This window comes from Delphinapterus leucas, chromosome 17, assembly GCF_059928025.1.
Source record: "Delphinapterus leucas isolate spDelLeu-1000000601 "Yukka" chromosome 17, BTC_Dleu_Yukka2, whole genome shotgun sequence".
In the NCBI taxonomy this organism is placed as follows: Eukaryota; Metazoa; Chordata; class Mammalia; order Artiodactyla; family Monodontidae; genus Delphinapterus; species Delphinapterus leucas.
Genome location: NC_143145.1, coordinates 83,041,027 through 83,062,695, shown reverse-complemented (window position 1 = coordinate 83,062,695; position 21,669 = coordinate 83,041,027). Strand labels below are relative to the sequence as shown.

The 21,669-nt window shown below is 46.7% G+C and overlaps 1 protein-coding gene across 4 annotated transcripts in view; it reads right to left on the bottom strand.

Moving 5' to 3' along the window:
• Positions 1-7,957: 7,957 nt before the first annotated feature.
• The window catches only part of ATP6V1H (ATPase H+ transporting V1 subunit H), a 128,992-nt gene continuing 115,280 nt past the window's right edge, over positions 7,958-21,669 (bottom strand). Inside the window, exons 14-15 of one of the 4 annotated variants that reach the window (XR_002642475.2) lie at positions 9,179-10,627; positions 7,958-8,280 (exon numbers count right to left, since the gene is read on the bottom strand). Coding sequence is in view for 1 of the 4 variants with exons in the window: in XM_030763535.2 (XP_030619395.1) it covers positions 10,579-10,627 (49 nt within the window). In the remaining 3 variants the exon portion in view is untranslated. Of the gene's footprint in view, positions 10,628-21,669 lie in introns of all 4 variants that reach the window. The other 3 variants (XR_002642476.2, XR_016388566.1, XM_030763535.2) reach the window with 3 other exon arrangements.

The window sequence follows — 21,669 nt, the reverse complement described above, 5'->3', positions numbered from 1 at the left end:
TCCACAGCCCAGGACCCACCCACACCAGCTGGGCCACGACGGGAGCCTCAGGGTCAGCCGGGGAAGCAGCAGGAGAGAGTCCCAATGTCCAAGCAAGAAGCCCCTCAGGCCACTGACCGCGAAGACGAGACAATTGCAGTGACCCTGCTCGGGCTCAGATGGCACCAGGGAACCAGGCGTCCGCACTTTGTCCCTTACCAGCTACAGACATTGGGGAGGTTATGTAGCTGTGTGCCTCCGCGTCCCCATCCATGAAACGGGAATCTTAACATTCCTATCTCACTGGGTCGCTGTCCGTTAAATACTGTGATACGTGGAAGGTGGTTGGAACAGAGTCTGGGACATAGAAGATGCTCAAGGCGGGTTAGCTGAAGCTTGGTGGGCCTGTCAGGGGGACAGCCAGGAAGGAGGGGGCTCTGAGCACCACTGAGAAGAAGTGGGAACAGTTTGTCGTGGGCTGCTGTGATTTTATCTTACCCCGTTCCCGGAAGAGTCAGCCATCAGGAAAATGCCCCAGATGCTCCTGAGGGGGTTAAAAATTGGTCTGAGCCATTAATTCTAGAGTTCCAGATAAAGACACAGAACGTACATCCACGCAGGCTCAGCGCCCAAAGCAGCCTTAGATGTCAGGGAATCTGTCCATGGTCCCAAAGTTCCCTGACCATCCAGCAGTTTCCTCGCCTGGTGTCAAGCCCGGGTATCCACTGAGCAAAAGGTTTATTTTGCTTACGCAGCGCAGAGAGCATTCAACACGTATTTATTAATCAAATAAATGAACCAGTGGCATCTGGTGCGTTTGCTCTAGGTATTTGGAGGGAATGAAATTTGGGGGGATAGAAAGAACTTGTCATCAATTTGGAAAATAAAATTAAAACACAACATACAACCAGGGAATCTATGTGAGAAGACACCTGAGGCTCATACCTTTCTCCAAGGAGGCCTGTTTCCTATTCTACACCCCAGACCCTGCGGAACCGGTCCTGCCCCAGGCCGCGACGCCAGGCTGTTTGACACTTGATTCTCTCCACTGTCAGTAGCAACGGTCGGGTTCAGAGACAAGAAGTGACACTTGCTGTGACAAGAAGTCCGGTGAGACGGCCGTGTGCCTGCTTGCCAATTTCTGGATTTAACGTGCACTCACCTGGCATCGTAACTGTTCCAGAACTTGCTGAGAATACTCACCATCTCTAAAACTAGCATGATCACGGCATGGTCTTCTCCCACGTTCTCTGTATTTGCCAGCAGGCTTTAAAGTAAGAGTGGATTGAAATTAAACGTGCTCCTAACAGGAAGGGGGAGACCAGGGCAAGACAGTACTGAAGATACTGACTGCTAACTATAAGCCAAAAAGACCACATTTCCCTTGTTTCCTTTTCTTTTTGTCATTGAATGTGACATACATGCCGACAAGCACACAGCCGAATCACAGTTTACAGAATAATTGTGAAGCAAACCCTCTGATCCTTTATTCACCACGTGAGGGATTCCCTCCGAGCCCTCCCCTTGTGATTCCCTTGCTCCATCTACATTTTTCTCACCCGTCTGGACTTTGTGGAATACTATTTATTGACTTCTGAACGTTGCGTTGTTGAGCTGTAGGTCTTGTGTCTTTTTCTTTCCTTTTTTCAGGGAATATATTTGTGTGCAGTTGTGGGCAACAATGCAGAAGAACCCTTCATCCCCCTTATCGTTTCCTCAGTAGTAACATTTTATAAGACTACAGCACAGTATCACAACCAGTATCTTGACACTGATAGACTCCACAGCCTTATTCAGATCTCCCCAGTTTTATCTGCTTGCTGTGTGTGTATCAAGTCCCATACAACTGTATCGTCGAGGTCAGTTTGTGTTTCCACTACCATAGTCAAGATGCCAAATGGTTCCAACTTTGCAAGCATCCCTCACATTATCCTTTCTAGCCATCCACAATCCCTTCCTGCGGCAACCACGAATCTGGTTTCCATTTCTAAAATTCTGCCATTTCAAACATGTTCCATATGTAACCTTCGGAGATCGGAATTTTTGCTCACCGTAATTCCCTGGAGGTTCCTCCAGGTTGCTGAGTGCATCGGTACTTTGCTCCTTTTCCTCGTCGGGGTAGTATTCCGCGGGGTGGCTGTACCACAGTGCATTTATCCAATCACCTGTTGAAGGACACCCAGGCAGAGTTCCAGTTTGGGCCCCTACAAATAAAGCTGCTATAAACATTTATGTACAGGCTTTGGTGTAAAATTAAGTTTTCATGTCTTTGCCAAAAAAGCCCAGGGGTGCAATTGCTGGGTCGGGTGGTAGCTGCATGCTTAGTTTGTTACGAAGCTGCCGAAGTATTTTCCAGGGGGGCCCCACCATTTCACACTCCCACCAGCAGTATGCGAGTGATCCAGTTTCTCCTGCTATTGATTTTTTATTATCCGGATTCCCACTCTGGCTGACTGACAGAGGTCATTACAAGACGCCTCCAAACCATGTTACACACCTTGAAAACTCGCCTAAGTGGTTAGAAGGCTGCCTCTAAAGAAGTTAAACCATGTAAAGAACACGGTACATTCTTGCTCCTGCCTTGCCCAGTGCAAACACCCTCTGTCTGTCTCCCCTCCACCCCACACAAACCTTCAACCACTGCCTCCTACAGGAAGCTGCCCAAGACCCCCCCGCCCAGGTGGCTGCCTCACCTGTGCCCACACGTATCCTCCCACAGTTTCGCCATCCCCACTGCAGTCACTGGGTTCACTGTCTTCCTTGCGAGGCTCTCAATTCTCTGAGGCAGGAACTGGGATGTCTCATCTGCCATCCCATCCTCAGTATCTAACGTGCTGCCTGCACACAGTAGGTGCTCAGTTAAATACATGAGATTGAATGGGCAGTGCCAGTCTCAAAAGCCCATTCAATACAGTACTCCAGGCAGCCTTTACCAACCAATTAAAGTTAACGCAGGAGTTGAAATCTCTTCACCACCCGGCAATCAGTAAGCCCAAGTCGACGAGAAGACAACACTCACTGTGGCTGACATGAATTCATGTCTTTTAAGCATTTCCGAATAGTATACATGCTGATGAATTAATGTCTTCTAGAAGAGCAAGTGGCTTGTCTACCTCATTTCGCTTGCCATGAGGAAATCAACTCTTCATTACACTTACAGAAGCAGAGGCAATGTAAATATAGTCACATGTTCACCTGCGATGTTTAAACACCAGACACAGGCTCTAACTAATAACCTGGTTCAACTGCTTAATAATCGTCCCGGACATTACTGATTTCTCATACAATTACTGCCTGGACTTTCAAATCCCATTTTATGTTATTAAGTTCTTTTTAATGTTAGGAGACATTTTTATATTTCCAAAGAAAAAATTCAACATCACCACATATTCAATATCACTGCGTATGTACATATGGAGAAATGTATACTTAAAAATGGTAAATTTTACATTATTTGCCACAAGGGGAAGAAAAGAAGCTGGGCAGGAGAGCAGAGCATAATTGATCAGCATCCGTTCAGTCTGCCTTGTTACCCAAACCAGGATCCATTCATGTGAAAACTTTGAGCCGCTGTGTCTTCATACATAAAATGTTAATCACAGTGCCAGACTCACAGCTCTTTGAAAGGAGAGAAAGGAGATGCATATAACTGGATGCACAATCTGATTTTTGCCCAGGGACTTGGACCTCTGATTAATCTGAGTGGCTAAACCCCAGGCCAGGAATTCATCGGAGGCAAGCTCATCCCAGGATGCCGTAACCCCTTCCAAGGAGGCCTGTGTCCTCCGACTCACCACCCGTCCCGGAAGATTTCAGATCCCTGTGAAAGTAAGATGAGTTAGTAAATGAAAAGCTCTTAGAAAAATGACAGGAAAGGGCTTCCCTGGTGGCACAGTGGTTAAGAATCCACCTGCCAATGCAGGGGACACAGGTTGGAGCCCCAGTCCAGGAAGTTCCCACATGCCACGGAGCGACTAAGCTCGTGCACCACAACGACTGAGCCTGCGCTCTAGAGCCCACGAGCCGCAACTACTGAGCCTGCGCTCTAGAGCCCACGAGCCGCAACTACTGAGCCTGCGCTCTAGAGCCCACGAGCCACAACTACTGAGCCTGCGCTCTAGAGCCCGCGAGCCACAACTACTGAAGCCCGTGCGCCTAGAGCCCATGCTTCGCAACAAGAGAAGCCACTGCAATGAGAAGCCCGCGCACCGCAAGGAAGAGTAGCCCCCACTCACCGCAACTAGAGAAAGCCCACGCACAGCAACAAAGACTCAACGCAGCCAAAACTAAATAAAATAATTTATTTTTAAAACATGACTGGAAAATAGTAAGCATGTGTAGTAGTCTCAAAGAAAAACAGAAACTATAGGATGTATTTATATATAAAGGTTTACATATAGAGAGAGCTGAGTGTGTGTGAAGAGAGAGGGACAGAGAGGGACAGCAAGAGAGGCTTTAAGGAATTGACTCAGGAGAGCACAAGATCTACGTCTGAAATCTATAAGGCAGGCCAGCTGGCTGGAGATGCAGGAAAGTGACGATGCTGCAGCTCAGCCCAAAGGCCATTCGCTGGCAGAATTCCCTCTTCCTCAGGGCCTCTGCCTTTGCTCTTCAGGCCTTCAGCTGACAGAATGATGCCCGCCCTCATGATGAAGGGTCATCCGTTTTACACAAAAGCTACTGATTTAAATGTCAGTCTCATCAAAAATAAGTTCGCGTGACATCTAGACCGATGTTTGACCAAGAACTGGGAACCACAGCCTGGCTAAGTAAACGTAAAGTTAACCATCACTGCGTGGTGCACAGGTATGCAGCCGCTGTGATCCCTGGCGGCATCCGCTGGCCTAGGGTTTGCTGCAGGTCTCGGAAATCCTGAATCTTCTGCTCTTAACTCAGCCTTCCCCCCTTTTCTCCAAGACCTTACCATTGAGCCCCTCCCTGCTCCATGGCAAGTAAACTGCAGCAGATCTCTCCTCCGGATTCTCCCATCCACCCCTTGTCTCTGCTGGACCCAGCCATCCTGAGCTTCACAGCAGCTGAGAAGCCCTCGAATCACTCCTAATTGGGCTCCCTGGCCCCGTAAACCTCAGGGGCAGGCGCAACTCTGGGTCCCTCTGGCCCCACCCGTCTCCCGGTCCCGGCTCCCCGCACTCAAGTGAAAAGTCCCGTTTCTTTTAGGTTCATGCCCTTCGGCGATACCACTACTTGTTCCACCCCAAAGACCGAGACACCCTACCCCACCCATCATCCTGCTGATGTGCACGTGTGTGTGAGGCCGGCCACCCCACAAGCCGCCCCTCAGAACACCAGCCTCCTACTTCCCGCGCCCTTTGCCCTTCCTCCCCTTCACCTTCACGCCCGTGAAGGGGCCTGAGGATTGTCACCGCTTGAAGCCGTAAGTTGGACCATGCCTGGCTCTGTGTGGGCTTCTCCTGCACTGGTATTCCTCCCATTATCTCCTGCCCACCCACTTGATTGCCTCACTGCAAGCTCCAGGCTGCTGACCCCTTCCCTTGACTTAATCCAGTCTCTGAATGCGCTCCCAGCCTGCTTCCTTCTTATCCCTCTGTGTCCGTATTTCAGCCACTCTGCTGTGCGCCCCCCACTGCTTCCATCCCTCGCCACGTCTCAGCAAAAGCACAGCTGCCCCCTGCGTCCACCTGCCAGGACAGCACCACCCTCCCGCCCCGTCTGGACCCGAAACACGGCCTGGCACGGCGGTGGTGATTTCCCTGTTTTCATAGTAACTGGTTGAAACGCTGTCCTCTGGCTTGGCTATCCACTCGGAGGTTCCTCGTTGACATACTATGTTTCAGCCCTGTTGTTCTCATTCTTCTGAGTTTGACTTATCTGGTTATCAGCGTTTACTGTTTCTTGATGTCTTCTGTGTCCAATAGAAGCAAGCTAAATTCTGTCTAGGTCAATTATCAATCCTATGTGAGACAGGACACACGTCAGCCAAGCTCAGGGTCGACAAGTTTTCATTTTAATATGTGATTATGTTACCACGTAGAGCTAGACAGCTAGCACTTTCTCTGGGTGACTCCACATGAGAAAAATGAAGTCCACTGCAGAAACTGGGAGGAAGAGGGAGCAAAATTTATCGCAGAGTTACATGAAATGCAAAGCGCCGCGCCGTTCCGAGCATTACAATTATTCTCCTGCTATCGTCTCCCGTTGTCCTCTCTGTGGCCTCTGAAGAAATAATTAACCTTGTGAACTCTGATAAAGTCACAAAAGGTGGAAAAGCTCACAGTCAGAATATCAGGGCCACGTGAGCACTTGAAGGCAAGTAGCTAAATGACTATTGTGACTAGAGCAAAATCAAGAGAAAATGTATCTGCAGGAAGAGAGAATGACCTTGGATGCTTCAAGGGCATTGAAAGCGTCTAGCTTATCGATTTTAAAAGAGCCTCTCTCTCTCCCTCCCTCCCTCGGGATTTTTCAGTCAGAAATCACATCTGCTTCTTGCAGAAGCCAGTACCACATAAACTGCTACATGCTGGAATTTCCTCTCCACTGCTTCTGTTGAAATGCAAAACTTACTCTCAATGTAGGAGGTGGTCTGTCCTGCATCAAGAGGTTGCGTATAACCCTCGAGTGTGCCTCGAATGGGAGACCAGACTCCTGCTTTTACACTTCAATCATCAATCACTCCCAGCGGCCTGGGCTGTCTGCCCCATGACCGCACAGACCCCCTGTGTGTGGCTCCCTCGGCTACACCTCTGTCAGCTCACACATCTGTCTTTATCTATGCGTTCTTCCCCAAGACACCAGGATGCCTCTGAAATGCCTTCCTTGCCCAATACCCAAAGAGACACCCGTAGAAGCAAATGCAATACATCACAATTTACAGGCTCACTTTTGTATGACCTCCCGAATCAGTTGGAAATTACAGAAATAAACTTTGACTAATTCAGCAGGAATTTACTAAATGATATTGAGTTGCTCAAAGTAACTCTTGGGGGCTGGAGAACCAGTGGCTGAGGTTACACAGCTAAATAGTTCAAAATTAGGCCACCAACTGTCCCTGTGGACACCTCCCCACGGCCACTGCCTGCCCAGCTGCCATCTGCACAACAGGCTCGCGACCCTCTGCTGGGAACCTGCCACAGCTATCCTTGGGAGTGGGCACTGCCCATGCTGCTGTCCTCACCAGGAAGACATCCTGTTGACCCTGCTTCTTTGGGACACCAAATTCTGAAACAAATAGTGGTCCACGTGCTTGTGATGGAGAGAGCTGAAGTCATCGTGATGCTTAATTTTGTTTGTCAACCTGGCCCAGGCAACAGTGCCACGTGGTTTGGGCAAACATCAATCTAGTTGTTGCTTTGAAGGTATTTTTAGATGTGATTAACTTTATTTTTTAAGATTTTTTTTTTATGTGGACCTTTTTTAAAGTCTTTATTGAATTTGTTACAATATTGCTTCTGTTTTATGTTTTGGTTTTTTGGCCACGAGGCAGGTGGGATCTTAGCTCCCCGACCAGGGATCGAACCCATGCCCCCTGCATTGGAAGGCGAAGTCTTAACCACTGGACCGCCAGGGAAGTCCCTAGATATGATTAACATTTACATCAGTAGATATTGAGTGAAGAAGATTAACCTCCATAATGGTGGGCCTCACCCAATCAGTTGAAGGTCTTCAACGAAAAGATAGCGGTTCCCTAAGGAAGAGGGAATTCTGTCTCCAGACTGCAACAGAGAAATCCTGCTGAAGTTTGTAGCCTTTGGGCTCCAGACTGTAACACCAACTCTTACCTGAATCTCTAGCCGGTCTGTGACTTTTGAGCTTGCCAACCTCTGCAATCACAGAGCCAATTCCTTAAAATAATGGTTCCCACCACCTCCCTCTCACTTCCTCTCACTCTCCGTCCCTCTCTCTCTCTCTCTCTCTCTCCTCCCTGTGTGTACACACATGTATGTATATATGTATTCTCCCACCAAGATTCTAGAAGAATGTGCTAAGCAGCCAGAGAAAATAGCCAATTACACTTTTATTCTCATATAAATTTTATATGCAAGAAAAAATAACTAAGGCTCTTCCACCTTGAAAAGTTTGCAGCTGTAACTATTAACAAAGTTTCCTGAGTATCCAAAAATGGAGAGCTGTCATCTTTCTTGAAGCATGGATTTAAATTGCCACAAGGCTGCAGGATTCATTCAGCGGCGGGGGAGCATGGACCTGGCAGATGAGGGCACCTCAGTGTTGTCCCATTGTTCTTTGCAAGTCACCAGATTTAGTAACTCTTGTGAAGGGAGATTTGATTTCCTTGTGAAATAGCCTCCAAAAGAAAGTCAACTTTTAGGTTGTTGATGAAAAAGATGAGGTCCAGTAGTGAGATGATTCATAGTTTAGAGCCAGAAAGTGGAGGATTTAGATTATTTTTTAAAAAAAACCTTTTATTTTTCAAAATATCACTACTATCCAAGTTAACTTCAACGTTCACTATTTAAGCTTTAATCCCAAGCCATATGTAGTTTATGCAACACTTCTTGGCATATGCAAAAGATACATTCCACACTGCTAGTGGATACTGACACTCTGCCGTCAAAGATGTCCACCATTATAGGTGTATCCCTACTACTTATATATGGCTGTGCTTCAAAGATGTCCACCATTATAGGTGTATCCTTACTACTTATATATGGCTGTGCTTCAAAGATGTCCACCATTATAGGTGTATCCCTACTACTTATATATGGCTGTGCTTCAAAGATGTCCACCATTATAGGTGTATCCTTACTACTTATATATGGCTGTGCTTCAAAGATGTCCACCATTATAGGTGTACCCTTACTACTTATAGATGGCTGTGCTTCAAAGATGTCCACCATTATAGGTGTATCCCTACTACTTATATATGGCTGTGCTTCAAACGTGTCCACCATTATAGGTGTATCCCTACTACTTATATATGGCTGTGTTTCACTACGTGGATGGGTAGGTAGGTAGACGGATAAACAGGTAGATAACCCTCCAAAATGTGTTACTTTTAAAACGCCAGTCATTTATGGATCCAGGCTGGAAGCTGAAATCTATCCCTGGGGAGACTTTATCTCTGTCCTGGGAGGGACCGTTTTTATAAGCAGTTTTGCTCACACAGGTATGGGCTGGTCTTGAACGTTGGTGAAGTAATCCAAATGCAGATGCTTCCAACCGTGTTCATTTTATTACGATTAAATATGGAAAAAATTACCTCTGTGGTGGTGGACTGCATCTCTGGAGGGATGGCTATGAGGTGAGAGATTTTGGGTTTCCACTGACAGGCCTGTAATCAGGGAGTCTGGGGTCCTGGTGGTCTGTGGGGAGATGGCATGGTTAGGAGACTTGTCACCCACCCCTGCCACCCCCGAGGAGGCGTTCGAGGGAAGGGGGAGTCGGTGGGGAAGGGTTGTGAGGTATAAACCATCTCCTGTTCCAGGTTATAACTGAGCTCTGTCACCTCCCAGCCTTCGCACCAGCCTTACACTCCCCTGCTCTGTTTTGTGGACTAAGGGGATGCGACCAGTTCAGCATTTGGGGCGTGGATAAAACAGATTGAGGGATTCACAGAGACAGCGACATCACGCGTGGCCAGAGATGGAAGGCAAACAGCTAGAAGTCACTTGCAGTAAAAGGGAATAAGTAACAACCAGGAGAAAACATAACCATAACCCAGAACCTTCAGAGACACACTTTAGGACTTCAGGACGGAACTTGCTGCAGTCATGTTAGATAAGGCTCAATTATTTTGTTTAGATATTAAAGAGGAAGGTCACTCCCAAGGGCTGAAGAGTTCAAGGAGAGAGATACCGAGATACGTATAAAGCACACGTTTTTAGGGAGAGGGCTAATAAAGGTAATAATTAAAATGTGATAACCAAATCTGAGAATAAAAGCAATAAGTCTAAACATATTTGCCGATGTGTGAATGGGAAATAAGATTTTTAGAACTGGATTTTCTCTAAAGCAATAATACTACACCAGAATTGACTACAATGACAAATTCTCATAAGTTACTGGTTTATTAAAGTATAATGTATATCCCTGAGGAACTCTACAATGGGATTACGGCTAAAATCCCCATTTAGCCCTCATTTCATTTGGCATTAATGACTACAGCCATGAGATATATACTTTATAACATGAAAAAATTATGATTGGTCATTCTGGGTTGGTTTATTAATGTGTCAAGACACTATGTGCAAATAAGAAATTGATGGACTCTGTCTTATCTCCTCCCAACCCCAAATCACTCAAGGGCTTTGCCGTGGAGAGGATGATTTAAATAATGGGCAGCTCACCCAATGTCCTTTTAAATTGGGAGGTTCTGGGTGTGAAAGTACAGAAAAGGGAGAGAAAAAGAGAAATGATTAGAAACAAACCCTGCATTTCAGAGGGCATACCTTGCATACCTGAGTAAATAGGCATGTCCCTCACACTGTTACCGTGCAATCACTTGGAACACTCCGTACGGCTTCTAGAAGAGTGATAAATCTTCATGTGGGAAGGTCTTTGAAACAGGACATGACAGGTATTGGAGGATGAATGATCCCAGATTTAATGTAAGAGACAGCTTCACTCTTTTTCTCATTTGCTGACGGGTCCCCCTTCACATCATATCCACGTTTCCTGCTCTCCTGGTCTCCCCAGATCCACGTCTGCCCTGTTTAAGACAAATGTGGTCAAGGCCCAAGCCCTTGTTTAAAACAGTCCTCCCTTGGATCACCAAGTCCTCTTCCAAGAAATCAGTATTCCCTAACAGTCACTTTCTGGATGCGGCAGCTATGCTGAGAGACAGGAGAAGAGGGGCCCTAGACCACGCGGTGTCCCAGAAGCATCCAGACAGGCCTCCATCAGCCACCTCCTGATCGGCCTGAGACATGTGCAATGATCATGCACAAGCACAGATAATGATCTCACCTGGGCTCCCACACTTGCTGAGAGTCCCCAGCAGGACAAGAAGCACCAGCTGTAACCACGAGGGTGAAAGCCGTGTCTTCAGTCTGAGAGGGTTTACTGTAGTTTTGACGTGGTTCCTTTAACTCTTAGACACCGAAAAACCAAGAGAGCTCCATATCCCCTATAGCGTCAACTTCATGAGTACACTTTGAGCTTCTTAAACCTATGACTCCATTAATGAATGTAAGCGTTTTACACACACTTCCTCTCCCTGGCCCTTTTCTTAAGGAATCGCTGTATATAATTGAAATAATATCCTGAAAACCGAAAGACGAGCTAAAAGCCTCCAAACATCTGATCTACCACCGACTACAGGTAATGAGCCTTCTGCACAGGAACTGTGAAGACAACTGCTTGCAGAGGAAGGGCAAACAGGGTCATGTTTTAAATGCACATCTTGTCCCTACTGTGACTGAGCTCAGCACAGCTTCAGAAACCTCCCCAGCAATGTCCACTGCGCCTTCTGAGTGGCAGACAAAAATGAAGTCCAAATGCCAGGTTATATTGGCAAGAATCTTATGAGCAGCCTCTTCTGTTCTTGGTTATATGGTTCCCAAATTTACTTATGACTTGTAGATTTTAATTTCTCTTTTTGCCCATCTCAAGATAAGTCCTAGGCAGAAAAAAAGAAAAAAAAAAAAAGCAGGGACATTCAAACACAACTCCAAAGAAGTCTCAATGAACCTCACCAGATGGCAAACAGAAGAGCACGTAAAGTATAACTGAGCAGTTTTTGAACTGGGTTGAAGCCACAACTCTATTTCTGATTTTGTATGAATAAACTCCACCAAAGGAAACATTTACACTTTATCTATGTTGAGCAAGTGCACATTGGTAAAGTTAGACAGAGGGCAAAAAAAATTAGATAAATTTTGAATAATTGAGAGGCTTTAACCTTAGAAAGAGCCCTCACTGGCTTATAATCTGAAAATGTGTAACTGATTTTTCATACAGGAATGGCCTTCCTTGAGCAGGCAACTTTGTCAAATGTCTCAGTAAGCTAAGAAAAACTGGAAAAGCAAACAGGGGAATTTTTAATCCATTTTAATGGGTGTGTTTCAAAACCTAATAAGTAATTAGATGGTGCTGTTTTCTAGAGGAGTGCCTTCCAGTAGAAATATAATGCTAGTAGAAACATATGTAACTTTAAATTTTCTAGAAGCCACATTTTATTTTTTTACAGACATTTTTTGATGTGGACCATTTTCAAAGTCTTTATTGAATTTATTACAATATTGCTTCTGTTTTATGTTTTGGTTTTTTGGCCGCGAGGCATGTGGGATCCTAGCTCCCCGACCAGGGATCAAACCCGCACCCACTGCATTGGAAGGCGAAGTCTTAACCACTGGACCGCCAGGGAAGTCCTTAGAAGCCACATTTTAAAAAGTAAAAAGAAATAGACAAAATTATTTTAATAGTATTTTAATTAATCCAATGTAATCAAATATTATAATTTCAATATATAATTGATATACAAATTATGCAATATTATGATATTTTGCTTTTTTTCATACTAAGTCTTTGAAATTGGTACATATCTTACACTTAAGGCACATCTCAATTCAGACCAGCCACAGTTCCAGTACTTAGGAGCCACGTGGGTCAACGGCTAACCCACCAGACGACACCGATCTGGCTGATTACAACATTGCGGAAAATAACATAGACTCCACACGTGCTCCATTTTTAGATACAGCTGCTAACTGCCTTAGTTACACAGAGATATGTTGCTTTTGTTTTTGTTTTTCTTGCTTTTGCTTGAAACAAACAAATTAGGATTCCTGAAATGGCCATTGTGCAAACTGTAATGTGCATTTGCTTTGAGAACATTCAATTCTATCAGAAGAAGAAATTTGCAGTTTGCCAAACACAGCTAAAACTCTTTGAGATGTTTTAAACAGATAAGAAGCTTATAAGCAAAAAGTTTGTTGAACATACACAGAACTATAAGTAGTAAGTAGACCTTGTGCTAAACATTAGTACATGCAAGTTCCAAGATGCACCCATGGGGTATGCACCCATGGGGTACTTTGGTCCTAAATATTCTTAATAAAACAAATATACAAGAGTCACTGGATATTCAGGAAGTACTGAATTCACATGACTACTTACTAGTCATGAGGTCTTCCTCTGGCTGCCCACTGGTGACACCTATTCTGGTCCCAGGTGAGAAGCCCAGAGCACCCCAGTGTTCAGAGAGTGCACCCTATCCTACTGGGTTGGCCCAAAAGTTCGTTCGGGTTTTTCCATAACATCTTATATCACACATAATAAGTGTGTTAATTTGCCCTTCTCTTTCCCTTGCTTCTCACTGTGATTTAAATTGATTGAACAAACCATGTGATTTGAGCACTTTCATTTGGTCTGTGAGCCCCTCTCTTCTGTGACCTCTGGGCCACCCGGCGGGTACTGTCCTTGAGTGATTTCCACACAAACCGTGCTTACCCGGCCAATGCAGGGGGTAGACGTACAGCACCACTTCTTCATGAAGTACAGCTGATAAAATCCCGAGGGCATTAAATAAGTCAGAAAGGTCTACAACAACGTGGAAGCCCATTTACAAATAAATCCCAGCCAACATTCAACTAAGAATTGGTGACAGCCTTAAATAAAAACAAATGTCATAGCCTCATGTCCTCTTATTCCTTCTTCCTAAAGCCCCACCAAGCAGGACGTGTACGGCACAGAGGCTGAGCAACAGGGGGTGGTCCACAGTACTGGCTCACTTTCCCAGCAGCCTCCGTGAAAAGAAAAAGCACTTCTGCGCTTACTCAACACTTCTCACATCAAATGTGTGGGGTTTTTCCTACACCAACCCATTTGCCAACACCAGCTGGGATCTGACAGTTCAGCTCAATTCTGACTCTATCTACCTGGAGATGGCATCAGATCCCACAGGCTAAGGGTTCACTTCCACAAGACTCCCACCCCACTTCAATGCCAGTCTCACACAGTGGGGTCCCCAGCTTACCCACGCTTCTGGCCAACTTGCGTGTAAATCAGGGGTCCCATTACTCTCCCTTTCAAGTTCAATCGTTTGCTAGAACAGCTCACAGAACTCAGGGAAAGGCTTGCTTATATTTACCAGTACATTATATAATAAAGGATATGATGAAGGATGACCCACCACATAAAAAGATACACAGAGGTCCCAAAGGGTTCCGAGCACAGGAGAGTCTGTCCCCGAGGAGTTGGGGTCACCACCCCTCCGGCATGTGGGAGTGTTCACCAACCCCAAAGCTCTCCAACCCTGTACTTCCAGGACTTTTATAGAGACTTCTTTTTTGTTGTGGAAAATATAATTATTTTCATTAAAATGTTATTCATATTAACATGTAACAGGTATATTATAGCTATTTTAAATGAATTAAGATTTTTAAATCTTTCACTGTTGGGACTTCCCTGGTGGTGCAGGGGTTGAGAATCCGCCTGCCAATGCAGGGGACATGGGTTTGAGCCCTGGTCCAGGAAAATCCCACATGCCGCAGGGCAACTAAGCCCGCAAGCCACAACTACTGAGCCTGCATGCCACAACTACTGAAGCCCCGCGCGCCTAGAGCCCATGCTCCGCAACAAGAGAAGCCACCGCAATGAGAAGCCCGCGCACCACAACCAAGAGTAGCCCCTGCTCGCCGCAACTAGAGAAAGCCTGCACACAGCAATGAAGACCCAACATGGCCAAAAATAAATAAATAATTTTTTTAAAAAAGTCATTCACTGTTTTTTTTTTGTTTGTTTTTTTTTTGGCCTCGTCATGTGGCATGAGGGATCTTAGTTCCCCGATCAGGGATCGAACCCGTGCCGTGCCCCCTTGCAGTGCAAGTGCGGAGTCTTAACCACTGGACCGCCAGGGAAGTCCTCACTGCTAATTTTTGATATATTAAACATCAATAGATATAACCCATCCAAACAAAAGCCCTTCCATCGATAGTTTTTAAGAATGTGAAGGGTCCTAGAACAGAAAGTTTGAGAACTGCCACCTCGGAGAAACTACTGCCCTGTGCACCCGAGTTCTGGAAGTAAAGTCTATGGCCACACTGGCTGAAAGGGCAAGAAACCATAGCCAAACCCAAAGACCAATGAGAAAATGTAAGTCTGTGGCCACACTGGCTGAAAGGGCAAGAAACCACAGCCAAACCCAAAGACCAATGAGAAAAGGTAAGCACACTGTGGTTCACTCACCCAGGGCATCCTTATATAGCACAGGCTAAAAAAGAAGGAACGCAGCGGTTATACTCATCAACGTGGATGAACCTTTGGAAAAGACTGACATTTGAAAAATACGTTGCAGGAGAATTCTTACCATGTGACTCTATTTATATAAAATGTAAAAGCGTGGAAAACTGAATATACCGATTAGGGATTCACCTGAAGTAAACCAGGAAGAAAGGCAAGGGATGCTAAACATACTATTCAAGATCCCTGTCACTGCAAAGGTGAGGGAGGGGAGGGGCCACGGGGAGACTCAGGAGTCCTGCAAGGGCCTGGTGATGCACCTTCCTTAGCTGGAGGGGAAGTGGGGGGTGGGGAGTATCCGGGTGGTGTGATTATTATCATTATTGCGATAGTACCTGTATCTTTAAAGTATATGTAAATTTTTTTAAGTATCTAATATTTGAGAAACAAATCTGTTCACAGTTCAACAACAGAAGAGAGAGACAGAGAGGCAGACGCCAGACCCAGGCAGGTGAAGGGGTTCCCTTGGTTCCCAGAACTTCAGCCACACGACTGGAAAGGCAGAGAACGCCTGTCTGTGCCTCCTCTTGGCTGTGGGACAGCGGACCTTTCTGGCCTCTGGATTCACAGCTGAGTGGGATGGGTCAGGCGGTGCTCCCTCCGTGAACAAGGTCAGCCTGGGGGTGTAAACCCATCTGGCCAGGAACAAAGAGTGCTGAGGGAGTGCCCTTGGGTGGCTCCTGATAGGGGCCTCCCCTGTGCTTTACAGAAAACAAACGTTAGAACAATTAGAACCTCCAAGCAGCCTCTTCCTGCAGAGAAAGCAGTCCCACGGATGCTGTGGAAGGAGGTGGGTGGAGCCGGCCCCCCTGCAGATGGAGAAGCCTGGGGAGCCCAGCCTGGAGCAGGGCTGGCTCAGAGCTTGGGCAGAACCGGAAGAAAACAAGCTGAGCTGAGGCCACACCAGCTCCCGGGCCCAAAAGCTTTTTACACGCTCTTCAAATGACCTTTACCACACATTCTACTGGGCAAATTCTAGGGACTTCCAGCCCATCCTGCCCCACCAGGAAGGCTCACACTGAGTCCCAGGACAGGAGAGGAGGTGGCAGTGGGGACAGAGTGGGGCTCTGGACAGTCCTGGGCATTGCCAGGGTGATGGGCAGCTGCCTGACCCAGCAGGTTGCTGCCTGGATGGTCAGAAGCTCAGAGCCTCCCAGCGGGGCCGGGACAGCTCACTCCCCTCCCCCTCCCTGTTCTCTCTTTTATTTGCCTTTGTGAACTTTGCTGGCTGCGGAGCTCCTGAGCTCCCTACCCAGCTGGATGGGAAGGACAAAAAGGACACAGAGAAAGTAAGTGTTGCCTAGCAGCGGAGAATCCAAGCCAGCCAATGAGATTAGAATGAACGATCACGGGAGGAAGCAGAGCATCTCCCTCGTGGAGACAGATTGTCGCTGTGGGCTTGAAAGCAGGAGACCGACTTCCTTAAATCTTTCAGGGGGTTGACATGGGTCTCAGAGCAGAGGCAGAGCTCTTTCACACGACCTCTGCTCTACGCTCCACGCTCAGCTCCGCCCCATCTTTCCACACTGGCACTGCAGCCATCGTGAAGTACCAGCAGTACCTCTCCTGCATCCCATTCAGACAGCATCTCCTCTTGGAGGCCCTTCCCGATCCCCTGCCTTATACCCCTTCCATGACAAAGGTTAAGAGTGCCTCCTACTAAGCTTTGGCACAATGCATTTTAATCACTTGTTTATTGACTATCTTAAAAACTCTTGAGGGCACAGACTACATCATTTAATTTTAGATTCCAGATCATACCATCCCTCAGATGGTAGGCACTTATATGTTCATTGAGTGAGTGAATGAATGAATAAATATTGTTTTCTTACTTTAAAGAAAGAAAGAAAGCCGAGGACCAAATCAATGGCTGATGGGAATTCAGCGCTGCGTCATGTGGGGCTGAATGAAAAAAGAACAAAGTCTTACCTCCTAGGTCAAGTCCTCAGATTTTTCAGCCCGGGACCCTCACACGCCATGCGCGCTGCAAGTGTCGGATTACTGAGGATGTTGTGTGTTTGGTTACACTTCAAAGAGTCAGAAAACTGGCAGAGTCATCAAGCACTAATGGATGGGATTTATTTAACACGAGCTTTATCCGAGGTCATGTAAATATTATGGCACATGTTCCTAATCACAGCCCTATGAGTTGGGTACCCTTACTCTCACCATTTTATAGAAGCAGAAACAGTGGCACAGAGATGTTAAGTCACTTGCCCAAGGTCACAGAGCTCGTGAGTGGCAGGTCCAGGACTCAGGCCCAAGCTGACTTGCTCCGCAGCCCACTTTGACAAAGAACAAAAAATGTGATGATGCACGGTGTGACAAGGACGGTGGGGAACCAGCTCTCTGGGCAACGTCACTGGGGCTGATGCAAGTAAAATGCCAGCCGCTGTAGGACCGTGAACAGGGGGGAGCAGGATGCCTCACTGGTGCCCACGAATGCTCCAGAGTGTGCCCCCTGGGGGACCAGTAAGGAAACCCCTGCACAGAGCATGGACAGCATAGCTGGTCAGCCTCACCCAGCTGGCCAGGAGACCATGATTGTGAGCCTGCAGAAGTTTTTGCCTTCCGGCTGCTGTGCCCTGGGAAGGACCCCGGACTCCACCGTGGCCTTTTAACCACTCACCACCCCCTGCTGGGAGCCCGCAGCAAAGCCCAGGGGCAATTCCTGATCCCAGCTGTCCCGGCTCTCTTCCCTGATTCCCAGACTCTTAGCTTCAAAAGCTGAATTTTCTACACAGTTCCCTGGCCTTTTTTTTAAGATCCATTTAGACTCCATTCCCTGGCTTTTGTGATCCATCTCCCATGCCCCACACACACCCCAACTTTACCTAATCTCTTAACTACAGTGGCACCTACCGAACTGGGTAGGACACACCAATCCACACCTCCAGCCCTCCGACCGCTGGCCTGGGGTCACCCCCTTGCCCTGTTTAAGAGAGCAGGTAAATGGACTGCCAGCTGGATCCGCCAGGGCCAAGCATGCGTGTGATGGTGCAATTTCATTTACGCTAGAAATTATTACTAAAATATAATGTGTGCTTACTGATTGGCCTTGATTATCTGTATTATTTACCAGCACAAATAATTTGTCTTAATGAGTTTGCTTATCTGTGAAACTGAAGAACAGGGAGTCGTCACTAGTCAAGAGTCCCAAGCCAGAACCACGGAATTCAGCCCAGGACCTGCGGCCTTTCCCTCCACTTTTGTCCGTCCTCGCGTCTCTCACGTGAAAACCTGAAGGGCAGGGCCATGACCCGGCCTCACCACGCTCTTTTGTCTGTTTGCCCCAGTTTTCCTTCTATGCTGCTCACAATTTCTCTTCCTCTATTGTGAAGAGTGACTTGACAATTCAAATGGTGTTTATCTTCCCCGCACCTTTGAAACGTGTAAGAGACTGCTGCTTTCTGCTCTGCTTTCAATTTGTCCAGATGCGCACATAAAAGCCAGCAAACAAGAGTACAGAGTGTCATTTCCATTGTCCCCTTCCCTGAAAGGAAGAGCAGAGACTTCGTCTATGGGGTAAAGTTTCCAGAAAAACACAAACCTGCTATTGGAAATGACATCTCACGACCTCCACCCACAAATCAGTGACCAAAACGAGGCCATGATATTCGAGTCCAGAAACCCATCTGCATTCATGGAAAATTTAAAAAGAAACCATCTACGTTTTATTCACCTAAATTAGCGTAGCCACGGTAATGGCCAAGTGGTACTGAAAAAGCGGATGTTCGCAGGTAACTAGGAAAACAATCACTCAGCTTGAAAATGTAGGTCACGAGCAAGCATAGGATGGACCGTTACAGACCCACGAGCGCTTCAGACAATGGTTCCCAAGCCTGATTCTAAACTGAATTGTACGTGAGAGTTGTGAAAGGTCATCCAACTTGGCGAGCCTCTCTCTTACAACGAGACAATTGCTTATTGGAGTTAGCAATTGAGCACCAACTCTGTGTCAGGACCTGTAATAACCCAAATTCATGATCTCATTTCATCTTCATAACAACGCGATCAAATGGGCATTACTGACCCCATTCTATTGATGGAAAACTGCACCTCCAAAAAGTGTTCAGCCCCAGGAAGCACAATGCCAAGTATCATCCTTCGTAGGAGGTCTGCTCACCCACCGCAGGCCCTCCCAGCCCTCCTGCCTGAGGAGGGAAGAAAGCAATTCATCGCCGACCTCTTGACACTTAAAAACGAGGCCGATTTCATCCCCAAGTGTCCCTTCCCTTCATGGCTTAGTCTCTGCCATTCGACAGCTGAACACTGCCTGTTCTCCAAGGCCAAGGGCTGGGGGCCACTGAGGCAGCTCGGCACAGCCTGGTGCCCCTCACTGCACATTGGAGCCCCCGTCTCTACAGGGACCAACCCCGCCAGGACCTCCCTGAGGTTCAGCCAGGAGTTGGGTCCAGGAATCCCTCCCCACTCTACCAACAGAGTAAATGCTGTTGAACGTGGCCATCGACTCTTCCATAGGCTTCTTTTAGGGAAAGTCATTCCACTTCTGTAAATCGTTCACATGCAAATCGATCACCTCTGTTTACCCAGCGCTGCTGAGGGGCTGGGTGCAGGGCAGTGAGTCAGACACCCTCTCTGCTTTCAAGAGCTCGCAGCCTTGGGGAAAGGCCAGCAAGACTGGGGCCAGGGAGGCCTCTTGGAGGAAATGCTGTGACTCTGAGGAGTCTAGTAGGAGAACTGAGGGAACCAGGATTGTGCCCAGAGAGAAGCCAGAGAGGCACCAGGAGGAAGCTCTGGGGGCCAGGCTGGGGCCAGGTCAGCTTTGGGACTGGCCCCTATGCAGCAGGGGCAGCATCCCAGCCCCTCCACCTGGCCTCCCCCTGCATGGGACCGAGGGGGTGGGCTTGGGCGTCAAGAGAAGCCCTGGATCCAGGAGGCAGTGTGTAGGTAAAGTTGGGAGGGACGCAGATGTGTCTACAGAGGGAGGTATACGCTCCAATACTCTTTTCAGCCTTAATTAAAACCATCATTAAAAGCTGTAAATTAACTCAACAAGGAGGCCATCGGACTAAGGAGGCTCTAGTGCCTTAGCAGCAGAGGAAAGCGAACCAAAACCTCAGCCTGTAAATGCCTCAACACCTAAGGACCACCCACCACGAAGAGCCAAGCAGGTTGAGCCCCAGCCAATGAACAGCCTCCTTTCCCCACCTCCTGCATGTGCATCTCCCCCAGCTCTACCGGCCCGACCTCCAGCACCTCCTGCCCCGTGCTGCCTGATTCCCCCCCACCCCCCGTGCTGCCTGATTCCCCCCCACCCCCCCACCCCCCGCCGTCCACTATGCCCCAGTTTATGTTTTAAGTTCCAGAAGCAATTAAGGGGGCGCTTTATAGCCTTGGGGATTTCCTGGCCGAGCAGTCCGCCCAGTTTAAAGAGAAGAGAGAGCTCCGGGGGACAGAGCAGTAGATCCTCCCACGGATGGGCCAAGACAGGTGAAGACTCTGAAGTCAGGTTTACTTTGTATTTTTGAGCTTCCATGAAATGGAGTAACTCACTGACAATAAATACTCCTGTGAGCTTATAGTCTAATCAAAATGGTTAATTGTTATAAAAACCTTTGGTCTTGAGACTAATACTGTTCTACTTGTTGTGAGAAATTTTATTTATTTATTCCATGGATGTTACCAAAACTTAAGTTTCTAACCAAACATGTGGTAGCTAATTCAACTTTGACAAAATGGGCTTTGTTTTAATTGACCCAAATAACAGTATAAAATGTAAAAGCTTTCTTAGAGTTACGAAAAATCATTTGTAAGGTTTCTTTCTTCGTAACGTAAGTTATATAAGTAAATTGTGATCATAGCAGATCCAAATTTTAAATACAACGCAAAATCTGAGCTTGTTTTTTAATAAATATATGTATATAGGCATGTATCAACTCACATAATTGAAATTATAATCTATATTTTTATTCTTATTTTTTTACCTAAAATATCATGAAAAGTTGCCTTGTATCATTAAGAATTCTTCAACAAGTTACAAGTGTCTATGTGGTATCCTAGTGCATAGATGTCTCCTGACTGATGTATTAACTTCCCCATTAATGATTTAGATTTTTTAAAACCATTAGAATAGCTACTCCATGAAGAGCTATGATGAATCTCTGCAAGCATCAGTTATGATTTCCTTAAAATAGACTCCTATAAATGGAGTGACAGAATCCAAGGGTGTCAGTATTTTTTTTAATACTTTTTTTTTACATTATTATATGTATTACTTTTATAACTTTATATCTTACTTTTAGCCCTGTATTTTTAAAAATATTTGTTTGTTTGTTTTTGGCAGTGTTGGGTGTTCGTTGCCGCGCACAAGCTCTCTCTAGTTGCGGCGAGCGGGGTCTACTCTTCATTGCAGTGCGCGGGCTTCTCATTGCAGTGGCTTCTCTTGTGGCTGAGCACAGGCTCTAGGTGCATGGGCTTCAGTAGTTGTGGCTCGTGGGCTCAGTAGTTGTGGTGCATGGGCTTCAGTAGTTGTGGCGCATGGGCTCA